General features: G+C 35.9%; 1 protein-coding gene and 2 long non-coding RNA genes across 13 annotated transcripts in view; 2 read left to right on the forward strand and 1 right to left on the reverse strand.

Moving 5' to 3' along the window:
• LOC124613144 overlaps positions 1–7,446 on the reverse strand; it is a 101,248-nt gene extending 93,802 nt beyond the window's left edge. For both annotated transcript variants that reach the window (XR_006979609.1, XR_006979610.1), the window contains exons 1-2: positions 7,308–7,446; positions 6,561–6,613 (exon numbers count right to left, since the gene is read on the reverse strand). This is a non-coding gene — a long non-coding RNA (uncharacterized LOC124613144). The remainder of the gene's footprint in view (positions 1–6,560; positions 6,614–7,307) is intronic.
• Positions 7,447–7,789: 343 nt separating this feature from the next.
• The window catches only part of LOC124612900 (MAGUK p55 subfamily member 7), a 269,487-nt gene continuing 251,717 nt past the window's right edge, over positions 7,790–25,559 (forward strand). For 9 of the 10 annotated variants that reach the window (XM_047141364.1, XM_047141368.1, XM_047141370.1 and 6 more), the window contains exons 1-3: positions 7,790–7,899; positions 18,786–18,854; positions 18,938–19,221. In XM_047141364.1, the coding sequence (XP_046997320.1) occupies positions 18,818–18,854; positions 18,938–19,221 (321 nt within the window). In that variant the 5' untranslated portion in view covers positions 7,790–7,899; positions 18,786–18,817. Of the gene's footprint in view, positions 7,900–7,972; positions 8,026–18,785; positions 18,855–18,937; positions 19,222–25,559 lie in introns of those variants that run through there. The other variant, XM_047141365.1, reaches the window with a different exon arrangement.
• Positions 22,390–25,149, forward strand: LOC124612902. Its single transcript, XR_006979581.1, has 2 exons — positions 22,390–23,489; positions 23,551–25,149. It is a non-coding gene; the product is annotated as an uncharacterized LOC124612902 (long non-coding RNA).

Here is a 25,559-nt window from a genome sequence, read left to right on the forward strand (position 1 = left end):
GGATCTCCCTCCTGGTTAACAGGCTGTTGGTTTTAAACGGGTTTACAAAATTAAATGTGAACCAGAAGGTAGCAATCCTATCCCTCATATGTCTTAAGATTATGGTTTTACTGTAATTACTAATATTCATTGTTCAACATCGGTTGTCAGTATATGACCCAGTGGTTTTGTTAGGGAAAAATGTGTTGCCAGATCTGCAATGGAAGCAGAGTAGAACAACTAACTACACTCCTTCCAAGACTGATGTTTTCAAAATCCATACTGGTTGTCATGGATGAGATAATTCTGTTAAACATTTTTCACTACTGTATTACCTCAATACACCATCAAAAAGTGAGTAGTAGTGAGGACTTATAAATCAAAATATCGGTATTCTATCACAAATAAAACAAAAGCTTTCTTCCCTAGTCAAAACCCCCAGTTTTAAGGTCACTGGGACTCATCGTTCATTCTCTTCTGTTTGCTACATTGCAAATACAGAGGATTCATTTACGAATTTTAGGGAGCATTCATTTAGAAATTTCAGACCTGAAATATCTAGATTACAAGTATGGAAAGGAACCTCATCACTACTGCCGACACTGTGTCAAAAAGCAATACCTCCAGTCATATATGTGGAATGATTTGTATTTTTAATCTTAAAAGAGATAAGAGAAATTATATGCTTGTCAATATTTATACCTGAGTGAAACTTCGAAATTTTGAGGACCAGTAAAGAAACACAGAACACATTGGGCAAATTAACTATGCCAGGTATACTACTCCCTCTGACCAGGGAGAAATCATGAGTACCATAATTGTTACATAGGCTGATTGCTGGCGATGATTAGAATTATGATGCAAACATATTATCAAAAGAAACAACAATTATCATCACTTTAACATTAGTGAGAAGCATGTCATAATTCTAATAATACTGATGATGTGTAACTGAATAGTGGTATGTGCTTTATCAATGAGGATCTATACCCCATTTATAACTTTACGTAGGTCATTTTCTGTAACTCTATCACCACTGGCAGATGTTCTGCATATACAGCTGCAATACTATAGGCTGAAATAGCATCACATAAGTTGTAAAACTGTATGTAACTTCCCTTCATGTAATAGATTTGTTTTATCTGATAGGCATCTTTCCTGTTTCTGCAGTTTTTATGTTTATCTTGTTATATATCAAATGAAGTCTGGACCGTATGTAATACATTACATTTAGAAAATCTGGTAAAGCACAGTCACCTCTTGCATTTCCTGCCTCAGCTACAAACAATCTTGTAAAAATTAGATTTTATATTCACATTTGCAGATTTTTCCAACTCTCAACCAAACTGTAACCTTCCTACTTACATCCCAAAAACTAATATAGATGCAAAATAAATATTTTCAGTGTCCTCTTCTCTTTATATCTGCAAATATATGATGTCACATGCTATGTAATCATTACTCTACAGGATAAAGCACATTTACTTCGAAGTATACAGAACTAGAATAATTTTGTCCATATTTTACAAAGCCAATAGATGGGATATGGGGGGGGGGGGAGGGGGGGGGAGGAGGAAAAGTTTTTGGGGGGGGGGGAGGGGGGGGGGGAGGGGGGGGGGGGAGGAAAAGTTTTTCTTTAAGTTTTTATACCTCAATTGCATTTTCTGTTAGATAATTCACAATCTTATCAGATGTGACAATGATGTTGGATGAAAGTAGGATTGACAATTCTAAAGAATTACTAACCATTCACACCAGATTGTTTGGTTAAAATAGTACTTTATTTAGCACTGCCAGTACTTCATCTGTGTCGAAACTGGACAAATGCAGTACTTATTTTAAACAAACAGCTTATGGAAATTGTTTGTTCCTTTGAACTTGTCGAGGCTGTGGTGCCTCAAATTACTTCAACATCAGTCATTAGTCATTTCTTAAATTTTTAATTAGTCCAAAATACAGGTTCCAACTGGGTCATTCCATGTCAAGTCACCCAGTCCTTGACACCAACCATGTCAGATTTTGATGAAACTTGGTACAATTACTTCTTTTATCATCCTGAAAGCACTTGTAAAATTTTTTTGCTCTATCTCTTATAGTTTGTGTTTTTTTTTATTTATTTATTTTTTTTTAAAGGTTTGGCACTGTTTCAGCAGTCGGAAATTGTAACTTAAAAGTGTCCTCACAACAACAAAAAATTGTATATTAAAGAATACTCAAGATATCACTGTGAAATTTTGGAATAAGTTTGTGTATTATATCTAAATGTTAAAAAAAAATTACCATAAAGATATATTAAAATCTTCCAAATGAAAAAAAAAATTTACAAGTTTTTTTATTTTTTAGCTAACGGATGTTTAGTTTTACAAAAACTGCGATATCTAGAGTCTCAGACCTGATAGAAAGCTCAAATTTGTTTTAAAACACTCTTAATTGTATAGACTATTAGATAAAAGAAAAATTATGTTGGATTTTTAACCGGTTTAATAGTTATCTAATTTTTAAAATAATATTAATTATATTTTAAAAATAAAAAGTACCAAGTGACTTAGACACCGATAATAAGTTTTTGTCTTCTTGGAGTAACAATGTACGCTTGGATTTTGTTTTGTTACTCCTGTGTTTTGAAGTAAAAAATTATTACAGTGTTAAATAGTGCTTGGATAGTATTTTATTAAAGTTTATTCGTACTTTCAGTAAGTACTTTTATTTAGTTTATAGAGATTCTTTTCCGATATCCTATAAAAGTAACCAGAACAGTAATCAGACCAAAAGTGAAATCAGTATGTCAGATATTCAAACCTGTAGCGTAGGGTTATTTAAAAAATCTGACTGTTTCCAAACAACCTACACACCTTCAAAAAAGTTACAACCGGTATCTGAATTGAGTGAGGAAGAAAAAGATTTGATCCACTTACGATCTGGAATTAATCTGCGTGAATTTAAGAATATATGTTCACACCACAGCTACTACTTTTTAAATGTTTTTGAAAAGTATCAAACAACACAAAAAGCCCGTCAAAAAATCGTTGAGAAGTGTAGGCTTGGATCTTTCTAAACAATTACTGACAAAAAATATTAGCATAAAACCTGGACAAAAGCTTTGCTCAACATGCCGTAACTTTTGTGAGGAAAAATTAAGAGTTGAAGTCAATGAAAGTGAAACAAATGATGAAGTCATGGTTGAATTAGAATCATTGGAATCCAGAAATGAATCCCTCGTACAAACAAACATTGCTCTTGATAATTTAGGTTTAACACCGACAAAGCTTCATGGCTTGTCAGAACAAAGTAAAGGGTCTTATTTTAAAAGGAAGGTTAGCAGTATTGAAAAGACTGCAAAAAAGGCGGTTTCAAAAGCATCAAAATATGATGCACCAAGTTCTGATGATGACTAAGAAGATACAAGTGTGGTTGAGAAAGCAAAGGATTTGATGTAATGATTTCTCTTATGAAAGAGAAGATTTCATCTGTTGGGAGATCTAGAAAAATCCAGATTCTGACCTTGGCTCCAGATTCTTGGAGTCGAAATAAAGTGATGAAAGAATTTAATGTAAGTGAGTACATGGTGTGACAAGCTAGAAAGCTAAAATCTGAAAAGGATATTTTGGAAACTCCTGGTCCAAAAAAAGGTAAAACTCTTTCTGAAAATACAGTAAGACGTGTAACAGATTTTTATGAAAAGGATGAAAGTTCCAGAGTGCTACCTGGAACAAAAGACAAAGTAAGTGTTCAAAAAAATGTGTACATGCAAAAAAGACTCATTTTGTGTAACTTGAGAACTCTATTATTCTTTCAAATGGGAGAATGCCGAGGTAGAAGTAGGATTTTCAAAATTTTGTTTCTTGAGACCTAAATGGTGTATCCTTGCTGGTGCTGCAGGCGCACACACACTGTACGTTTATGCAGTATCCACCAGAATGTTAAACTATTACTGGATGCTGTGAAAATTGAAGAATCTTATAAAGACCTAATTAAGATGCTTGTGTGCAACACGGAAAACCAAAACTGCATGCTACATCATTGCGACAGCTGTCCTGCAAATACTGCACTAACTGAGTACTTAACTGAAAAACTAAGTGAAGATTATGATTTAGAAGAAGAAATTGTAATCAGTCAGTGGGTTAACACAGACAGGGCAGAAATGATCAAACAGTCTATCAGTGTTGAAGACTACATTTCTTTATTGGTTAGGCCATTGGAAAAGCTCACCCCGCACTCGTTTATAGCAAAATCCAATCAGCAGCCTTTAAAAGATTGAAAGAAGACCCACCACCCAAAACAGCAATTATTGTGATGGATTTCAGTGAAAATTATTCCTTTGTTATACGAAATGAGATCCAAAGTTACCACTGGAGTAGAGGTGGTTGTACTCTACACCCAGTTGGAGTTTTTCTAAGAAATGAGGAAAACAATGTGTGTTTCCAACCACTGTTTTATTAGTGATGACCAAGAACATGACACTGGTTTTGTTAACTTTGTACAAAAAGAAATTACAAAGTGGCTGTCATTACATCATACTGACATTGACTCAGTTCACTACTTTATAGATGGTTGTGCTGGGCAGCACAAAAATAGAAACAGTTTTAAAAATTTGAACACTTGAGAGACTTTAATTTGAAGGCCCATCACTCTTTTTTTGCAACAAGTCATGGGAAGTCAATTTGTGATGGCCTAGGAAGAACTATTAAAAGAATTTTAAGGAAAGCCAGTCTACAGCTTTCAGATGAAGAACAAATAATGACAGCAATCGATGTGTACAAGTTTTGTGAAAAAAATATTGAAAACATTCATTTTCACTTTACTGACAAAAAAGAAGCTGATTTGCTACGGTTAAAACTAGAAAAATGTTTTTCAGCAACCCGAACCATTCCTGGAACAAGAAGTTTTCATAACTTCAAACCACTTCCAACAAACACCCTCGAAATTAGAAGGACTACAGATAGTGTAAAACCCTCCTTAGTCTTTTCTTTCCATTCTTCTTCTGATTGGGTTCGTATTGAATCATCCATAAATAGCTATGTGGCTGCAAATTATGGTGGTAACTGGTACTTTGGACTGGTAAAAACAATATTCAATGATGAAGAAGATGCAGAAATTCTATTTCTACATCCTTCAGGACCAGCTGCATCATTTTATTGGCCTGAAAGAAGAGATTCTTGCATAGTGCCTTTGGAGCACGTAGTCTGTGTAGTAGACACACCTCAATCAAGCGGCACTGGAAGAATGTATTACTTCAAAAAAGACTGTATCAAAAAAACTGAAAGCTCTTGGATGAAGTGGAAAAACAGTTTGAATCAGCATTAATGTTTATTAAAGAGACAAAATACTCAAAAAATTCAATGTTTCAAGCAATAAGCTGGGTTATACATAAGTGTCGTAAGTACACTATCTTTGTACATAATTCTAATGTAATCTACTATGATCAATATACATGTTAAAAAGCCATCATTATTTTGTTTTATCAAGTAGCCTATATGTTTAAGAGGAAATTAAAACAAATTTGAGCATTCTATCAGGTCTGAGACTCTAGATATTGCAATTCTTATAAAACAAAACATCCGTTAAAAAAAATAAAAGAAAAGAAATACATATATATTTTATTCATAGAAAATATTAATATATTTTAATAGTATCATTTTTATCTTCAAATATGTATAATAAATAAACTTGCAGCAAAAATTCATGATGTTATCTAAAAGAGTTTTTAAAATAAGCAATTTTAACATTTTGAATACAAATTAAATTTACCATTTCCGAAGGTTCGCAAAAAATAAAAACTTTACAAATTTATTAAAAAAACTATAAGAGATACAGCAAAAAAAAAAAAAAAAAAAAAAAAAAAAAAAAAAAAAAATAATAATAATAATAATAATAATAATAATAATAATTTGCAGATGTTGTCAGGATGGTATTAGAACCATTTGAGCCAAATTTTATGAAAATCCAAGGAGGCGAGTGTAGAATTTATATTTTATTTTTATTGGGTGATTTGATATGGAATGACCCAACTCTCTACAACAATTCATGTTATGGTTCTTAAACATTCATATTATGAATCAGTATGGGAAAACAACGGACAGAAGTATGTGATAACTGTACATAACAGGGATAAAACTGGCCAATGAGACGTATTCATTAATGTTTCCTTTGATGCTTTACTTTAAAATGGATTTTGCATTATAAATATCTATTCCTACGGCAATGTGTTTGTGCATCCTAAGATAGTTATCTGTGAAACTGAGCTTCAGTGCAGCTATACACTATGAGGTCACAAATTACAGCTTAGTCTGTAGTCCACAAATAAATGTGTGTGTGGGAGGAGAGGGTGGGAGGCAGATGCATATGGTTGGTTGACATGATTCTAGAATAAAACCTGTAATATGCAACAGAGAGTACACTTTAAAAAGATCTCCTGTCATCTGGACTCAAGTACAGATCTTTGGTTTTAACAGGAAATGCTCAAACCAGCTGGGCCTTAAAGTGCAGATTTATCTCCATATCTTGCAGACTGGTTTAGGCCTAATTTGCCATGAAGTTCCAATACCCAATTGCATGCTACATACTGACTCCAAACAACTTACCAGTTCATAAATGTCAATTTTTCATGAGGATGTGATGCTGAAGATCCAGTATTCTGGAACAGAAGAACAGTAGTTATAGATAAGACGGTATGTGAATCTCAGTTACAGAAATTATACATAGCAGTACACCATTGAGTTTGCATTGTTCAATGGATACCATGAAACAAACCAATGATAGTCTTTCCTCACAATAACATTTGAGCCTTTAAACACGTCTCAAGTTAGAATCAGACATCAGGCAAGTTTTATTTGGAAAATGTATGTAGTTCTTAGTGAGCCTAGGGGAGGTTGACACTTTGTGCGCCATCGTTCTTCAATGAAACAGTTTTGAAGTTACCGAATCAGAAGATTTCAAAATATTTGGCGAGTCCTACACAGTTAAAGGAATACCAAATTATTGGACTGTGCACCAGCAGCATCTCAAAATGTTTAACACGTAAAAGAAGAAGTTGTGGATATTTGTGAACTGACCGAAGTGTTTCACAGAGTGGGAATGTTTACAGACAATTCAAAACAATGTGTCAACGTCAGCCAGTAATTTATGAGACTGGTGACGGCTGTTGTAGTATCAAACGACTGCAGGAATTATGGGCAATGTACTTTTGCACCCTCAGTAGTGCAATGCGGTATGAATACGCAACTATTATACTTTATTTCTTAAGACGCCCGAATGCGCAAGGTGAGGTTAGCAGCATGTAAACAAAAATAACCAACAACTTACTTGGATTACAGCGGGATAAATCTTACCTAACTAGTTACAATGAGGTTTGTCACAAATAGGTTAGCACTTAAAATTTAATTGTACTGTCATAATCACTTTTAAAGATACAAAATACGCTATACAATCAAAATTCACGATCACACTTCAAGCGTCCAAAGTCAGAAGTGCCAACTTTCTTTTTGTGTATCCAGTGCCAGCACAGGCACCACCGGCATAAAACAAAAGCTCTGATAAAGAAAGTGTATTTCTATCATTTAGTATTCCATACTCTTCACATGTATTTAATAAGTCAACGGCACACAAATTGGTCATAAACGAACAACGTAAGAACGAAATATGTATATCGCAAAAGGGGAATGTAAGCGGGCATTATGTTACGAGGAACAAGTTTCAGTCCATGATATGGGCTACTACAGCCACGTAAGTTGTATATGAATTGAAGTTTTAGTAAGAAAAGTGTTGCGACTTGGAAATTTACTTTTATATCGAACTTGACGTCTTGTTACGACATATGTTGGCACTCATCCAAAACAATATGGCTGCGTTAGACGGTTGAGAATAATTGGCAAGGAGAAAAATATCGTTGCAGTTTGCAATTTTCATGGATATCCTTAATAGGTAAAGAAAAGTTTCTATTGTATGTAGTCTATTAACTGCGTGAAACCTAGTATGGTATTTTCCATGATGAATATTTCCGTATGGAAAGAATGCTGTCCCTGATGTTCCTCCGGCGTAATGAATAAGGTCTGTAAAATTTAGGTTTTTTAAGCAAAAATACAAACTCTGCTACGATAGACACTAGCGACTTTTGATAAAAACCCGAAAGAGTCAGCGTGTGCTTTGACGGATGCTGCATTGTCCGGGATTGTAGGTCAAAGAATTTTCAGCATTGAAAATGCTTTTCCAAGTGCAGCACTGCTGAAAATAGCTCTTGCATACTTAAAGGAACACCAGTAAAAAATCGGTGAATTGATTTGATCATTGGCGCACTACGTGGAACAACCAAATTAGAATAAAAGTTGTTTATTTCATAAGGACTACCGTGTGACCCACTAGTGATTGTAAATAATGATGTATTCGTCTCATAACGTACTGTTATTAATTATGTGATTTCGGTACAAGAGACATGTTAGAAGTAGTGAGGTAATGTATCTTCATAAAATTATAGTTAATGAGATGGAGCAGTATTTCACGGTTAATACTTTTTCCTTGAGACAGAAAAGTTATATTTTCGTAATGTTAATGATCAATGATATTTAATCTTTCATGAACTATTCCAATGAGTGATACCATTTTTATATCAGAGGCTCACGTAGCTGCCTCTTCACTAAATCTATAATTTTAGGCTGTTGATTTTCATTTTCTTATATTGGGATGTATGCTAAAATATCTTGATGAACAGGAGGCATAACATCATTATTTCTTGTACTCTGAGAATGATTTTTCATATATAAGTAGTTTTATGCCGTATACTGCATTACTGTAAGGCATGAACCAGTAGTAATTCCCTTATGAATTTTTCGGTTGTATGTAATATCATTGATATAGATGCATTTAGAAATCTGTATTTTTATGAGATCAGTGAAATACTTTGAAAGAACATATTGCTATAAAATGTAGAGAGATATTAATAGTGGGAGGGAGTAGACAATCCTTAATGATATTTATTAACAAACGGTATTTTCTCCTCCTCTCCTTGTCTTACCCTGTTCTGTCAAACAGGTTCTCAAAGGTTACTTTGTTGTAGTTGGGTACCTCTAAAGTGGTATGTTTCAAGATCATGATAAGCTTAGAGTACTTAGCACATCTGTGGTGAAATGTTGCATCTTTAATGATCAAGTCCAAATTGTATTTCGTGGGTTTCAAATGACTGTCCCTCAATGGTAGTGTAATGCCTAGTTGACATGGTTGCAATTAATGCACATCTGTGTGGTCTAAAGTGGCAAAAATTGTGGGCAAAACTATTGTGTTACAGGGCATTCCAATTTTCATGATATGAAAAGTGTAGTGGGGTATATTGTTACGTTAGGTGGTAGTTCAGGGGAGTGGGAAACAGAGAAAGTTGTTGGTTTTTGGGCAGTTTCACTTTGCATGGGTGTTCATGGGATGTTAATTATTACACAAACAAAGTGTGAGTCATTGCTGCACTTGACACAACTGTTTGTGATATGAACATTGAAGACTTGATGGTGTTGGAGTTACTGGCCAAAATAATCCTGTAAGAAATAGACATCTTGAGATTTATGAAGTTCCCTTTCTGCATTTGGAAGCTTATGTAAATGTAAAGTCAATATGAAGCCATCCTGAAGAGACTTCACTAATGGCACAGTGACACATATGCGGAAGCTGTCCAAAGGATGCGGAGCTAACAGTGGAAATAGAAAATGCTTGATGCTTTAGTGTTTTCTTTCCTTACAACGTCTTGAACATTGTTAAGATCTATGAATTGCTCTGGTTTGATAGTTGAAGTAGTTTTATTGTTGAGCACCTGAGTGGTCATCTCCTCTTTGTCTACCAAGAATTAAAACTATTTGTTCTCTTTCTTTTATAATTGTTTCAGACCAAATGGCCTGAACTCTGCCATTACCAATTTATGAGAAACAACTTTCATTTTAGAGAAAAAATAGTGCTTTGGTACTCTTAAAATGTAGAAACTAAAAAGTACACTGATGTCACCACGTAGACATTTACGAAATGAGTGTTACAATGCTGGTTTCAAGAAGCATGTTCTGCAACTTTGTGTCTTCATGCAAAATGGGCTTAACATTTCATAATCAAGCTCTTCACACAGAACAGTGTTGAAATACCTCAGTTTCTTATATGTTCAAGGAGTTTGTTCTAACAGCATAAGTCTTTAACTTTTGCTGTACATTCTGTTGTCTTAGTGCTCATGACGTGGACACTGGTGTTACATGGTGCAGTGGTTGACTTTATTCAGGAGGGATGTGTGAGTGAGCTCTGCTTTCTGTATCCATCCTTCTGTATATCATGAATTTGTTGATTTCATTGGTTTGTTGTGGTAACACGGTAACAAATTTCATGATTGTCAGTAGTGTTTCTTTATTTACTTGATCAAATAATAATTGTTTTGTATTTGAAAATTTCAGTTGGTTCGTATTGTGTTCTGGGTCAATCCAAATGAAGTGGTCCAATAAAAATTCACTAGGTTGCTTGACCATTTTTAAATATTTTAATTTTTTATTTGTGATTGCCCTATAATTGAGAAGTTCAAAACAGTAAAAAAAAAAAAAAAAATTACTTTCACCTTTACTGAATGACACCCATTTTTGTTTGTAAGGGTGCAATGATGTTTCAGTTTAGGGACGTTAGCAAAAATATGAATATCTTGACACTGGGTTAAGTTACAACATTGCAATTGAAATGATTGTTTTTAGAAAAGTGTCCTCTACAACATTGTCTATATCACAAAATACCCTAAATTCAAAAATAACCAGTCAAAATGACCTCCAAAGTTTGGTATCCAAATTTTCAAAAAATCCACGTTGTAGGCCCAAAAAATAACACAAGGAGTGATTTTTGAGTATCTATATTTTTCCTATAGTTAGATATCAGACACTACCAGCCTCATATAGAGCAAGAAAACAAATGTTTCCTTAATTTTTTATGAATTTTTGAAATTTGGAAATTTTCATCTTTTGTAAAATTTGGGGTTAGTTATCTCAGTTGGGATTGAATATAAAAATGATTCTTGCACAGTTTATACACCTATATGGTAGCAACGTACTGTAAAAATTTCAACATTGATATCTGACTGTGAACAAAGATATGAGTTTTTGAAAATGAGGAACTAATTCACATTACTCTACAACTGACCTTATGGCTATTGCCTATTCATGTGTGACATTGGCAGGATATAATCAATTATTATTGAAGTAATGTACTGAATTATATACAAAAAGTGGAAACATCACTGAAATTATCATTTATGTTATTTTGGCACACTTAAAATAAATATTTTCAGTTAACATCCTTTGAGATGCGACTGTTCCTAAACCTGTTGGTGAATGTTAAGAACACTTAATTCTTCAGACAGCTTCTGTGGTATAGAATAATACCTCCCAGTTGCTGTGGTAAGTTCGAGCACTGAATGTTTCCTTAAAACATTTTTCATTGGTATCCAAACTTTGTCACTAGTAGATTTCTTTAATGATGTTCTTGGGCCAGCAGAGTGGTAAAAATGCACAAAACATCATTGTTTTCCAAACTTATTCTTTCAACCTCTGCAAGCCACCACTTCCATCATATACACAGGCCACTATGTCATTCAACGTTAAAGACAGAGATGTAATTTTACTGACACAATGATACTCGTAAATTTCTGTTTCTGCATCTAAGTTTTCTGCAATGCCAAGGAATTTGTGGAAATGCCTTGTTCCTTTTATTGCTATACAGTTTTCAAATCTGGTTTGAAGTGTTGTTTTCGTATGCAGAACCACTTCTTTCTTGATCAGAAAATAGGTAATGCCTTTAATATTATCCTTGCAAAAGACATTCATGTCCTGTACTGTGAGAATTTGGTCTATGGTTGGTCTTTGTAGGCTGGCTTTACTTTTTCATATTTTGTTGTACCTCCTACTCCATTAAATGCATTTTTACTGTGGCAAGATGCAGTAAAGTGCCTTTCAGACTCCAACCCAAAGTCTACTTTCTGGTTGCACAGCATTGAAAAATTCTTGTTGTTCTTATACTGACTACCACTGCCATCTGAAAAGTATATCAGCTTCTCAACCGTGGGAAAGTTTTCTATGTAATTTATTACGTACTTTTGAAACGCATGTACAGCCAAAGTATTGTGCTCCAAGTAGTCACTTACAATGCAAATTGAAGAAATGCAAACTTCATATTTCTCATTTTTAAAGTACAGATTCAGTGGTGCCCTTGTATTGCATCCTGAATCACAAATGTTAAATTTTCTGCAAAATCAGCTAGCACTATGCACTTCAGTTTCGTGAAGTCCTTCAAAAACTTACTTTCGGTTTTAGAAACATAGTGGTGACATTTGAGTTTTTGTAAGTTATCAATTAAAGATTCCAAGTACTCTTCCTGAGATTTAACCACTGTTATCATTTCTGCCCTGTCAGTTGTGACCCACTGTTTGAAGGTGTCTGGCATTTCATCATCATATTCATGAAACATTTCAATAACGGTTTCCTTACCAGGGCATTTATTACACTAACTCATCATGCAGTCACAACTATTAGTGTCACGGACCATTAAATAATATAGTAACTCTTTGAGTTTTGCACCTGCAATCATTTGTTTGACATTTTGATGATATAAACAAACACATACGAATTGTGTACCTGAGGATCCAGCCAAAATACACCACTTAGGGTGGAGGTCACAAAATTTTGACCTTCCAGTTTTGCATTCGGGATGAGAATTTTTGAAAGCCGCATATAGTTCATTTACATTTGACAGCACTAGTCATTTCTGCTCTTATAACAACTCTTTTGCTATCTTTGCAACCTGGGCACATACTACTGTTTTCATCATCTTCAAAAAACTGCTGGATCTTCTTAATTGTTTCTTCACTTATACCTACTCCTTTCTTCTCTCCTAAAACTGGAAGAATGCCTTGCTCTTGAACTAATTTTTGGGTTAGTTTAACCAAACAATTAGAAACATTGAATTCATTAACTATTTTTTCTGCTGACCATGAGTCAGGGAGCAAACTTAAAATTTTAACTTTTTTCTCTTTAGATGTCACTGAACATTTAATTTATCTATTAAGCTCAATCATTCAGTGTCAGATGATGCTGGTGGTAGGTTTTGTTCTTCTTTAGAAATAATGTTGGTATCTGTATTATTAGTGGTTCATGGTGTGGGTTCCTGTTGTCATGTCCTAGTTCATGAACCACGGGCAACGTATGAGTGGCCAAGTAAGTGGTCCCGACAGTCGGGATACCAGTTACTTTGGAATAAGGCTGGGCATCTTGGTCATATTCTGAGCTGTGGTCACCTTTATGCTCATACGGCAAAGACTACCAAATCCACCGGTTAGTCCCTCAACCGTTGGGGGTAAAACTCAATGGGATCCAGGGCAAGTAAGGCTAGCAACCTGCTTCCCTGGTACTTTAAAATATGATGCTGGCAACAATCAGAGCAAAATGCCTCGGACCTTTGGAGGTGACGGAGTCCCACCTCTAACTGACAAACCAGGGATTCCTATGATACGACTTGGCAAATAAGTGGTAATGAGATGGGGAGCTATTAATATCAATGGGGGCTACTCTGGGAGGTAGGTAGAGCTGGCAGAGGCTGCAAGTAAGATGGGGCTGGACGTTCTAGCTGTTAGTGACATTCAGGTAAGGGGTGAGAAAGAAGAGGAAGTGGGAGAATACAAGGTCTACCTGTCAGGAGTCAAAGCAGGAATAGCACAATGGGGTGTAGGGATTTACATGAGGAAAGAAATGGAACCCAGCATATTTGCAATAAGGTATGTAAACGAATGACTGATGTGGATAGATTTGACAGTGTCTAGCAAGAAAATTAGGATTGTGTCAGTATATTCGCATTGTGAAGGTACAGATCAAGATAAGTTGGATAGTTTTTATAGTGCACTCAGTGATGTAGTTGTTAAAGTAAAGGACAAGGACAGTGTTCTGCTCATGGGTGATTTTAATGTCAGGTTTGGAAATCGAACAGAAGGGTATGAAAAGGTTATGGGTAAATTTGGAGAGGATATGGAGGCCAACAGGAACGTGAAACAACTTTTGGCTTTCTGTGCCAGTATGGGCTTAGTAATCACAAACTCCTTTTTTAAACATAAGAACATTCACCGGTATACTTGGGAAGGCAGGGGAACCACATCTGTCATTGACTATATAATAACAGATCAGGAATTCAGGAAGGCTGTGAAGGACACACGTGCATTCAGGGGATTCCTTGATGACACTGATCATTATTTAATCTGCAGTGAAATTGGTATTGTGAGACTGAAAGTGCAGGAGGTCAGGTCCATATATAGGAGGATAAGAGTGGAGAAACTTCAGGATAAGGAAATCAGGCACAAGTACATAACAGTGATCTCAGAAAGGTACCAGTTAGTTGAATGTAGTCAATTACAGTCATTGGAAAAGGAATGGACAAGGTACAGGGACGCAGTACTAGAAGTGGCTAAAGAATGCTTGGAACAGTAATGTGTAAAGGTAGGATGAAGCAAACAGCTTGGTGGAATGACACAGTCAAGACAGCCTGTGAAAGGAAAAAGAAGGCGTACCAAAAATGACTACATACTAGAACTCAGGTAGACAGAGAAAGTTATGTTGAAGAAAGAAACAAAGCCAAACAGATAATTGCAGCATCCAAGAAGAAATCTTGGGAATACTTTGGAAACAGGTTGGAGACTTTGGGTCAACCTGCTGGGGAGTGTAATTAGCAGTCTTCGAAAGGGAGGTAAGAAGGAAATGACAAGTATTTTGGACAGGTCAGGAAAACTGCTGGTGAATCCTGTGGATTCCTTGGGCAGATGGAGGGAATATTTTGAAGAGTTGCTCAAAGTAGGTGAAAATACGATCAGTAACGTTTCAGATTTCGGTGTACAATGGGATAGGAATGATGATGGAAATAGGATCACATTTGAGGAAGTGGAGAAAATGGTCAATAGATTGCAGTGCAATAAAGCAGCTGGGGTAGATTAAATTAAGTCGGAACTCATCAAATACAGTGGAATGTCAGGTCTTAAATGGCTACACAGGATAACTGAAATGGCCTGGGAGTCGGGACAGGTTCCATCAGACTGGACAAAAGCAGTAATCACACCAGTCTTTAAACATGGAAACAGAAAAGATTGTAACAACTACAGAGGTATCTCTTTAATCAGCATTGTGGGTAAAATCTTCTCAGGTATTGTTGAAAGGAAAGTGCGAGTATTAGTTGAAGACCAATTGGATGAAAATCAGTGTGGGTTTAGGCCTCTTAGAGGTTGTCAGGACCAGATCTTTAGCTTATGACAAATAATGGAGAAGTGTTATGAGTGGAACAGGGAATTGTATCTATGCTTTATAGATCTAGAAAAGGCATATGACCGGGTTCCTAGGAGGAAGTTATTGTCTGTTCTACGAGATTATGGAATAGGAGGCAAACTTTTGCAAGCAATTGAAGGTCTAGACATAGATAGTCAGGCAGCAGCTAGAGTTGACGGTAAATTGAGTTCATGGTTTAGAGTAGTTTCAAGCGTGAGACAAGGCTGCAACCTGCCTCCACTGTTGTTCATATTATTTATGAATCGTATGTTGAAAGCAATAGACTGGCTGGGTGAGATTAAGATACGTGAACACAAAGTAAGCAGTCTTGCATATGCGGATGACTTAGTTGTGATGGCAGATTCGATTGAAAGTTTTCAAAGTAATATTTCAGAGCTAGATCAGAAATGTAAGGACTGTGGTATGAAGATTAGCATCTCCAAAACGAAAGTAATGTCAGTGGGAAAGAGAGATAAATGGATTGAGTGCCAAATAGGAGGAACAAAGTTAGAACAGGTGGACAGTTTCAAGTACTTAGGATGCATATTCTCACAGGATGGCAACATAGTGAAAGAACTGGAAGCGAGGTGTAGCAAAGCTAATGCAGTGAGTGCTCAGCTACGATCTACTCTTTTCTGCAAGAAGGAAGTCAGTACCAAGACTAAGTTATCTGTGCACCGTTCAATCTTTCGACCAACTTTGTTGTATGGGAGCGAAAGCTGGGTGGATTCAGGTTACCTTATCAATAAGGTTGAGGTTAGGGATATGAAAGTAGCTAGGATGATTGCAGGTACTAGTAGATAGGAACAATGGCAGGAGGGTGTCCACAATGAGGAAATCAAAGAAAAACTGGGAATGAACTCTATAGATGTAGCAGTCAGGGCGAACAGGCTTAGATGGTGGGTTCATGTTACACACATGGGAGAAGCAAGGTTACCCAAGAGACTCATGGGTTCAGCAGTAGAGGGCAGGAGGAGTCGGGGCAGACCAAGGAGAAGGTACCTGGATTCGGTTAAGAATGATTTTGAAGTAATAGGCTTAACATCAGAAGAGGCATCAATGTTAGCACTGAATGGGGGATCATGGAGGAATTTTATAAGGGGGGCTATGCTCCAGACTGAACGCTGAAAGGCATGATCAGTCTTAAATGATGATGATGATGATCTGTATTATTAAAGCATGATTCCAAGTCTTTTCTAGTGTTGTCTGAAATTTGTTGCACCTTATTTTCAATAACTGCTTTTCTTTTTCTGCTTCTTAATTTTATAACGTAGAATAAGCAAAATCCAATATGCTAACAGCTTCCTTATTAGGAATATAAATGTCATTAACAAGGTTACATGATTCTGGTTCTGGATTCACAACAAATATTTTTGAGTAACAATTTGGGCACAGGAAATTTCCAGGAATCACATTACGTTTCACTTGGGAAGCTGTTTGACTCTCACATAACAAGGACAAATGTTCAAGTTTTATTTCCCTCAAACCGTCAGTAATAGGCTTTTTATGAACTTTAAGTGGATCACAGCACTTTCTTCTAAAAATGTGGTTGTACTTCAGGATATTTTTCTTCTCATGATACTCGCACACCGATGTTACAGAAGAAGTTACTCGAAATTTAAACAAAGTTGTCGAACTTCATCGAAGTCAATGATATTTTTCAAGTTTTTTGAAACTGAACCGTAAACTGTTTTGTGACACACTTCACTTTCTATCTGTCCAACAGAGCACTGTTCATCCATGTTATTGCATTCCTGTTAATCTCTCAAAATTAATTACAAATTACACACAGAAGAAAGCACGTAACACATTCTACACTCTCGATGAAGTATGTACATCCAATCTAACAGAGGTTTCAGATCAGACTGACTACAACAGTGCCACACCCAGCAATATGTACTGCTACAATGCCACACCCAGCAATAATGTACTTCTCTGTTGACAGTAAACCTAAACATAAATGGGCATTTTTATTACCATAGAACAAGAGCAAAAGCTCCTATTATTTAATATTGCCTTACTGAAAATAAGTAAACTAAATAAATTTTGGGTGATGGTGTTAACTAAATATATGTCACAATTAAATTTTATTACAGTGAAACAATAAACCATTTAAATAGGCAACAGGTATAAGATCAGTTGTAGAGTAATGTGAATTAGTTCCTCATTTTGAAAAATTCATATCTTTGTTCACAGTCAGATATCAATGTTGAAATTTTTACAGTACATTGCTATCATATAGGTGTATAAACTATGCAAAAATCATATTTTTATATTCAGTCCCACCTGAGATAACAAACCCCAAATTTTACAAAAAATGAAAATTTTCAAATTTCAACAATTCATAAAAAATCCAGGAAACATTTGTAAGTGTTCTTGCTCTATATGAGGCTAGCAGTGTATGATATCTAACTCTAGGAAAAATAGAGACTCTCATAAATCACTCCTTGTTTGTTATTTTTGGGCCTAAAAAGTAGATTTTTGGAAATTTGGATACCCAACTTTGGAGGTCATTTTGACTGGTTATTTTTGAATTTAGGGTATTTTGTGTAGTAGACAATGTTGTAGAGGACACTTTTCTAAATACAATCATGTCAGTTGCAATGTTGTAACTTAACCCAGTGCAGAGATATTCAAATTTTCGCTATTGTCTCCAGACAGAAAAATCGTTGCGCACCTGCAGATAAAAGTGGCTGCCATCCAGTAAAGGTGCAAAGTAAATTATAAAAAAAAACTGTTTTGAACTTCTCAAATATAGAGCAATCTAATATAAAAAAATAAAATTATTTAAAAATCAAGCAACCATCACTGGACCACTTAATATGGATTGACCCTTCTTCACTTTTCCACTGATCGTGTTAGTGGAGTGGTAGATGTATTCAGGTATGGGACTACATCTGAGTTGGGTTCATGTGATGTATCTGAGTTATTCACTTCTATGATTTATACCTTCTGCTATTTATTTCAAAACTGATTTGGCAGCTGTCTCTTATTTTTCTGTCAGTGGTCTGTAACACATAAAAAAAATTAGAGCATTCGTGGACTAGTATGGTACTAAAGCTGCCCCTCTCCTTCCGCCCTCACCCCCACCCCCCAACATCTAGCTATGGTGACACCGATCTGTAGCATAGCCCAATGTCTGTGTGAGGCTGGAAGAAGATAATTTGTGAGAGTTGGCAAAGCTAAAATACGTGAATGTGAAATACAGATGGTGGTAGCATATTCATTTTTAGTGTGATTCAGTGTTTACGCCATATGTAACAACTTTTCCCAATTTGTGTCGTAAAAAATAAGACTGCTTGGTAAATTCAGGATACTTATTTAAATAACGCACAAGTCTCTGACAAATATTACATGCAGATAATGCTCATATATCATACACAGGCCACGAAAAACGAGCAGGAATGATCCACTGTGTAACTTTTATTCATTTTTCTACACAGTTACCTCTAATTTGTATTTATATTTCTATGATAACTGTCATTTACAACTATTTTTACTATCATTCATTTTCAGGCACAGTTGCAGCAATAGCAGCTACATGTAGGATGACAGCAGTAATGGCAAATGGGAACTGGGATCCAGGTAATTTTGAAATTGTGGCTGTAATATGCAGTGATTACAGTAGTCATAATCACTTTTGACCACAATTTATGATACAATTACAGCATTGTCTCGGTTGTTGGTGTCATTGGAAGAAGCAAGGCAAGTTTTACCTAGTTCAGAAGAAGAATTTGGTTTCTTAAGTGGCCTGTTACAATCGAAAGAACTTCATGCATTGGTGAAAGTGCACAACAAAATTATAAATAATGGAAAGGATGAAAAATTTCACCCTACTGTATCAAACTCAATGCAGATAGCATTGGATGTATTGGATGTTATTGCACCGAAGGCTACTTCTAATGAAGACTGCAAAAATTTGTTCATACTGTTGCAGAAACCACACATTCAGGTAACAGGTGATTGTTGCTGTTGCATGGCTTTTCTACTAGGTTGTTAACTGACGATGTGCCAGTCATAGTTCCACATTATTTTAATGATTAGTTACGTAGATGGTTATAACGCATGCATTCCCAGTTTTTTAGTGTTATGTACTGTGTTTAAAGTAATGAGAGATCTTTGGAGTCATATAAATGAAAGTGGTAACACACATTCCATAACGAAAATTGTGGGAAGAACTATGCCATTTCATTGCACATGAGTAAGAAATTTAATATAAATGTATGCCCTGAAGTGCTTCATTTTAGGATTATTACTGAAAGCATGTTGTACAAGGGACAGACAGCCACGACAAAACTATTCCACCAGGTGTGAAGATTTATGAGACAGGCGAAGTATCCTCAGACTTTTAGAAGAATGTAATAATTCCAATTCCAAAAAAGGCAGCTGTGGACAGGTGTGAATATCACCAAAGCAGAAATTCATCAAGTGTGGTTGCAACCCATGATACAAATTATTTACAGAAGAATGGAAAAACTTGTAGAGACCAATGGAAGGGAAATCAGTTAAGAGTTCCAAAGGAATGTAGGAGGCAGTATTGACCAAGTGACTTATCTTACAAGATAGGTTAAAGAAAGGCAGACCAATATTTATAGCAGTTGTAGATTTGGAGAAAGTTTTTGGCAATGTGAAGTGTCCTACACTTCGAAATTTTGAGCATAACAGGGGTAATGTGTATGGAGGGAAGGGTTGCCTAAAACTTGTGCAGAAAAGAAGGCAATCAGACAGGGTTGTAACCTGTCGTCAATGTTACTCAGTCTGTACATTGAGCAAGCCGTGAAGGAAACCAAGCTCCATTTTGGGACAGGAGTGAAGGTTCAGGGAGCAGAAATGAAGATTTCAGGGTTTGCCAGTGACGACGTAATTCTGTCAGACACAACAAAGTACTTGGAAGATCAGTTTAACAGAATGGATAGTGGTTTCAAATGAGGTTAAAGTCTATAAGAGTGAAAAATCGAGGATGAAATGTAGCAGTGTTGCGAAAAGATAGTTGCTACTCACCATATAGCGAAGATGCAGAGTTGCGGACAGGCACAACATAACTGTCAGAAAATGAGCTTTCAGCCAACAAGGCCTTCATCGGAGATAGAACATGCGGACAGGCACAACATAACTGTCAGAAAATGAGCTTTCAGCCAACAAGGCCTTTATCGGAGATAGAACATACACACTCACGCAAATGCAACTCACACACACGACCACATTCTCTAGCTGCTGAGTGTGGTCTTGAACGAAAGTGAAAGGTGGGTGATAAACATTCAGACAAGAAGAAAATTGAAACTTTTCAAATGTGGTGCTACAAAAGAATTCTCAAGATTGAATAACTAATGATGATGATCTGAATTGAGTGGAGGAACAAGGAAATTTATGGCACAATGTTACTAAAAGGAAAAATTAGTTGATTGAATACATCCTGAAGCAACAAGAACCCATCAATCTGGCAATGCTATAGGAGGTGTTGAAGAGTTTAGTAGGAGGTTGTCACTTACCAGTAAGTTTACATTAAATGTTCTTCCAGTAATAACTGAAAAACAAAGAACTCAGACACATCTAACAGCCGAGAACACCTGAAAGAGTGAAGTGGTGAACTTAGCTCTTTTAGTTTTTTGTATCTACATGTCTTTGTTCATGGACAACCAAAATGTAAATGCATGTCAAACACTTTATGCTCTGCCATCACCTTTAAATTATTTTTTTAGCAACAGTATATGTTGTATGCAAAGAATATGTCACAAGCTCATGGACACATGAAATCAATCAAAATACCACGTCCGTCTAACCTTCAGACATTTTGTTCTTTTTCGATAGTACGCTGTTTTCATAACCCCGTGAAACAGAGCAGTATAAAAATAACACATGTACTGACCTGTGTTTGTGTGTTTGTGTTTGGGGGTGGGGATTGGGGGGGGGGGGGGAGGTGCTGGAGTTGCTTTGTACTGCTGTAAATTGAGATCCTGTAGAAGGAGCTCAAAACTGGGAAAATTTTGTATCCATTCAACTCTTAAAGACACATTTTGCAAAAAAAAAAAAAAAAAAAACGCTTCCAGAGGTGACCAGCAAAAATACTACATGCCAATGCTCAGAAGATCAATCAACAGGAAATGCTGCCCTTTGTTTCCCAACAAACTAGAATGTTCTTCGAAGTTTTACGCATAAAAGTTCAAAGACTGCTCTAGTTCGTGGGTTTATCATGGTTGAATACCACATTGATGTAAGCAAATTGTTGCACATGCTTCAAATATACATGTTGCATGAAAACAAAAAATTTAATTCTCACAGTTTTTTGGAAGTTCTACACAGAATTTTTTAATTGTGTGCACTCTTTACCATAATTTACTGCTGGTGCTTTGAGCAGAGAGATGTGCCATGATTGGAAAAGCAAGTAGCACTGAATCCTGTGTTATTCACATAAATTTGTGTTAGAATACTGTACTAGTGCATGTTCTGTTTCAAACATTATGACAGGCCTACAACAAAGTAACTTTCTCCATGGAAATCAGCATGGATTCTGAAAACCTCTGCCATGTGAAACTTGACTCTTGCTCTTCAGATATGTTATCTGCAGTGTCATGTATAGAGAAAACAAAATTGAAATGATGTTCCTAGATTGAAAAAGCTATTGGTTTCAAACCAGAGTGATGCATTCTGAACAAAATACGTTCATATGCTTTATTTAATCAGGTTTGACTCCTTGGCAAGCTCCAGAAAGACGGAAGTACCTGTGGAAGTACTTGAAAATATCATCTTGGCCCAGAATGCACTAGCCAACTTCCATTAAATCACATAGCAAAATATGGCCCAGCTGCTGTTCTCACCACCCAGAGTCTTTAATACTACCAGCTTTTTGTGACCCCCCCCCCCCCCCCCCATCCTCCCTCCTTCGGGAACTTCACAACACTGCAGTCAGTCAAACAAATGTTCAGTTTCCTATGCCTGTATGATTGCTATCTTAACCACCTCCCCCTACACACACATAGTGAGGTCAACACTGTTTTTAAATTTGATGAAGTACATGAAATCTACTACACCAAATTTTATTTTTAACATAGCCTTTTACGAAGTTTTAGATGTGCACTGAAATGTAGCAGTTGTTTACGTGTGTGTGTGTGTGTGTGGGGGGGGGGGGGGGGGGAGGTGGCAATGGGCAAATAGTAGCTAGAGGTACAAAATAAGAGACTCATGAAGTGAACAGCTTTACCATGATGAACATCATTTGTCACAGGTGAAAAGAAACAACTTTAACATAAGTGAGAATAGGGCATTGTTCTGACACAGGCAAAATGTCTATGCAGTCATAGTGGCATGCCAGTGTTGGTATATCGTATTTTACAAGAAGACGGCAATTTTTTAATAACAATTCACCCTCTGTTTTAAATTACTATGAAAGAAATGTGGAAATAGTATTAAGGTTTTGTGTGTTGTCAGGATTCCTTCAAGAATTAATGGATTGGTTACTTCAATGTGTCTGAGTTAAGAGTTCATCCTTTTTTAGTCAGTGATAAAACCCACCATGATTATCTGAATCGTAATGTTATAATTCTGACTTTGTGTTCATTTCTGTTCTAATAAATGTGTTTATGTATAAAGTGTCACTCACATTTTATTAAAGTAATTTTGACATCCATGATAAAACTGTTACCTAACATTTGCGTATTCTGATAGTCCCCGTTTCTTCCCCTTTCTTTAAATTTTTTTGTCAGCCACACACATGTACCTGGCAAAAAACTTTCACACTTTTTAGCTAATTTTTGTCTTATTTAAGCAAGGGGAAATCCAGGATGGAATAATGACAATATTATGAAAAGGATAGTTGATACTCACCATACAGAGGAGATGCTGAGTTGCAGGTAGGCACAACAAAAAGACTGTCAAATAAATAAGCTTTTGGCCAAAAAGGCTTTTTATCGGAATTAAACACACACACACATCATGACCATTGTCTGTGGCTACCGAGGCCAGACTCACTGTTATTATTGCTTACTCGTAAACTAATTATGAACTGGTCTGCCATCAACATGACAATGGCTTCACTATATGATAATCAGTATTACTGGTTTCAAGGTGCACAACAGCATGATTATCAGCACCCTTGCAGAATATGAATGTATAAATTTAGCAATCTTCGTGGGTAAGCCAGTATGGCTTCGACAGCCGGAGACTGTGGTCGCGTCTGTGAATTGCATTTATTGTGTGTGTGTGTGTGTGTGTGTGTGTGTGTGTGTGTGTGTGTGTGAGAGAGAGAGAGAGAGAGAGAGAGAGAGAGAGAGAGAGAGAGAGAGAGATTTGTAATTCCAATGAAGGCCATTTTTGCCAAAAGCTTATTTATTTGACAGTCTTTTTTGTTGTGCTTATCTGTGACAGCATCTCAGAATGCTATATGGTGAGTACCAACTATCCTTTTCATTATATTATCTTGTCTTATTTAGTAGTTTATATCTTGACTGATACATAGTTTTATTAAAGTAAGAGGGAAGTGCATGAATGTGTATGAAGACGTGCTAGCACCCATGAGTAATTCTTAGTATTCTTTTTATTATATAGATAATCAGTTGCTTTGTGTATTGTCATTGACAGACAGTTGTTGAAGTGTCATATCTATATCTACATCTACATATGTATATGTGGTACCATGGGCATTTATCCAAGAAGACCGCTTAAATCGTGCAGTCATATTTGGCAAGGGTGCTGATAACGATGCTGTTGAACACCTAAAAATCAGTATCAGTAACTTAATTACCGTATAGTGAAAGTATTGCCATGACAATGACAAACCAGTTCACTATTAGTTTATAGGTAAGCAGTAATAACAACAGTGAGTGTAACGGTAGTAGCAACAGTGATGCTGAAGTGTTTCAGAAGGCATTGACAAAACCATCATGAGATGTGTTGCTGACAGGAATGGAAACCAGTTCCTATAGCCACAAGTTAACAAGTGTGTGCCATTTGACGCAGCTCTGTTTTTAAAGTGGGTGATGAAAGGGGTACTTGCCTGCCTGCCCCTGTTCACTTCCTCATGGGCATATCACAGCTTATGCTACACATTTCTGCTTATAACACCAATGATATTCCACTAGAAGTAGTGTGTGAGAAGATGAAAATGATTGAGCATTGTTCATTAGTGTGTGCTTATAAAATTAATGTACAAATAAAAAATTAAAGGTGTAGATAGTCAAATGAGAAATACTTCTGGCCACAAACTAAAAACAAACTATAGCAATACTATTAGTAAATGGAAACCTCTGATCAAATTGCCACCTACATTGTCAGAAAAAAGTTGGCATTCTTCCAGTACTACAGACTTCAGTAATATTGTTGCAAAGGTCTTACGTAAATACACTGTATAAGAAACACAAATACAACTGCATCAACAGCAAAAGTATTACATACATCAGCAGAAATAACCAACATTTGAAAATATAATATGTTTAGATAAAAAATCTACTCACCTAATGGTGGTAGGTCAAAATGCATGTGAAAGATACAGAAATGCTCAAGCTTTTGGAGCCAGTAGTATATATAGTAACTCTTTCCATTGTAGCAATTTGCTGCTATAGTTCTGGATTTTTACTTACATTCATTAGAGCATTTAGATAATAGTGTGTTCTTAGAGCAACAGTTAAAAGTAGTAGAGTGCCAACATTAGAGAAAAAAACCACTTCACTTCTTTAAAGAGCTACTTATTACTTGTACTTCTTAATGTTAAGTTTAAAATTAATTTCACTGTTATAATTGTGAACTAGAAAATAATATTGTGCAATGAAAACTATAGATTGGTGATTAGATTAAGACATTAGCTTCACTACATGATTAGCTTTAACACATTAATTCTAATCTCTTGTAATATTTGGATGATGATAAATAAATTACAAATTCAAAGTTATTTTTGACTTTGTTACTTATTAGCCTCATATCATTTTTCTTATTGACAGCATGACATTTGTATGTACTTTGTACCCTTAGTTTGCATGCATGGTTTGTTCACCACTTTTACTATTTAAGATTTTTTTCTCAACAACCCATGCCAGCATGATGTATTACTTGCCCACAATATTATAGCACTTGGCGTCCAGTGGCCTTTTTGGTAACACGCAGTGATGCTAGAGTAAACACGTACTGTGGTGACTAAGGAAAACACATCACACTGTTAATGATTGAAGACAGTTGTGCATTTACTGTCAAGTGGTTCACCATGTCCTCATGACACACCACGATAAAAACTCATGATAAGCCAATCGAAGCGTCCTCACTCCCAGGTGCAGTAATATTGTGGTCGACTAATACCATTTGTCT

Source organism: Schistocerca americana, chromosome 4 (genome assembly GCF_021461395.2).
Source record: "Schistocerca americana isolate TAMUIC-IGC-003095 chromosome 4, iqSchAmer2.1, whole genome shotgun sequence".
In the NCBI taxonomy this organism is placed as follows: domain Eukaryota; kingdom Metazoa; phylum Arthropoda; class Insecta; order Orthoptera; family Acrididae; genus Schistocerca; species Schistocerca americana.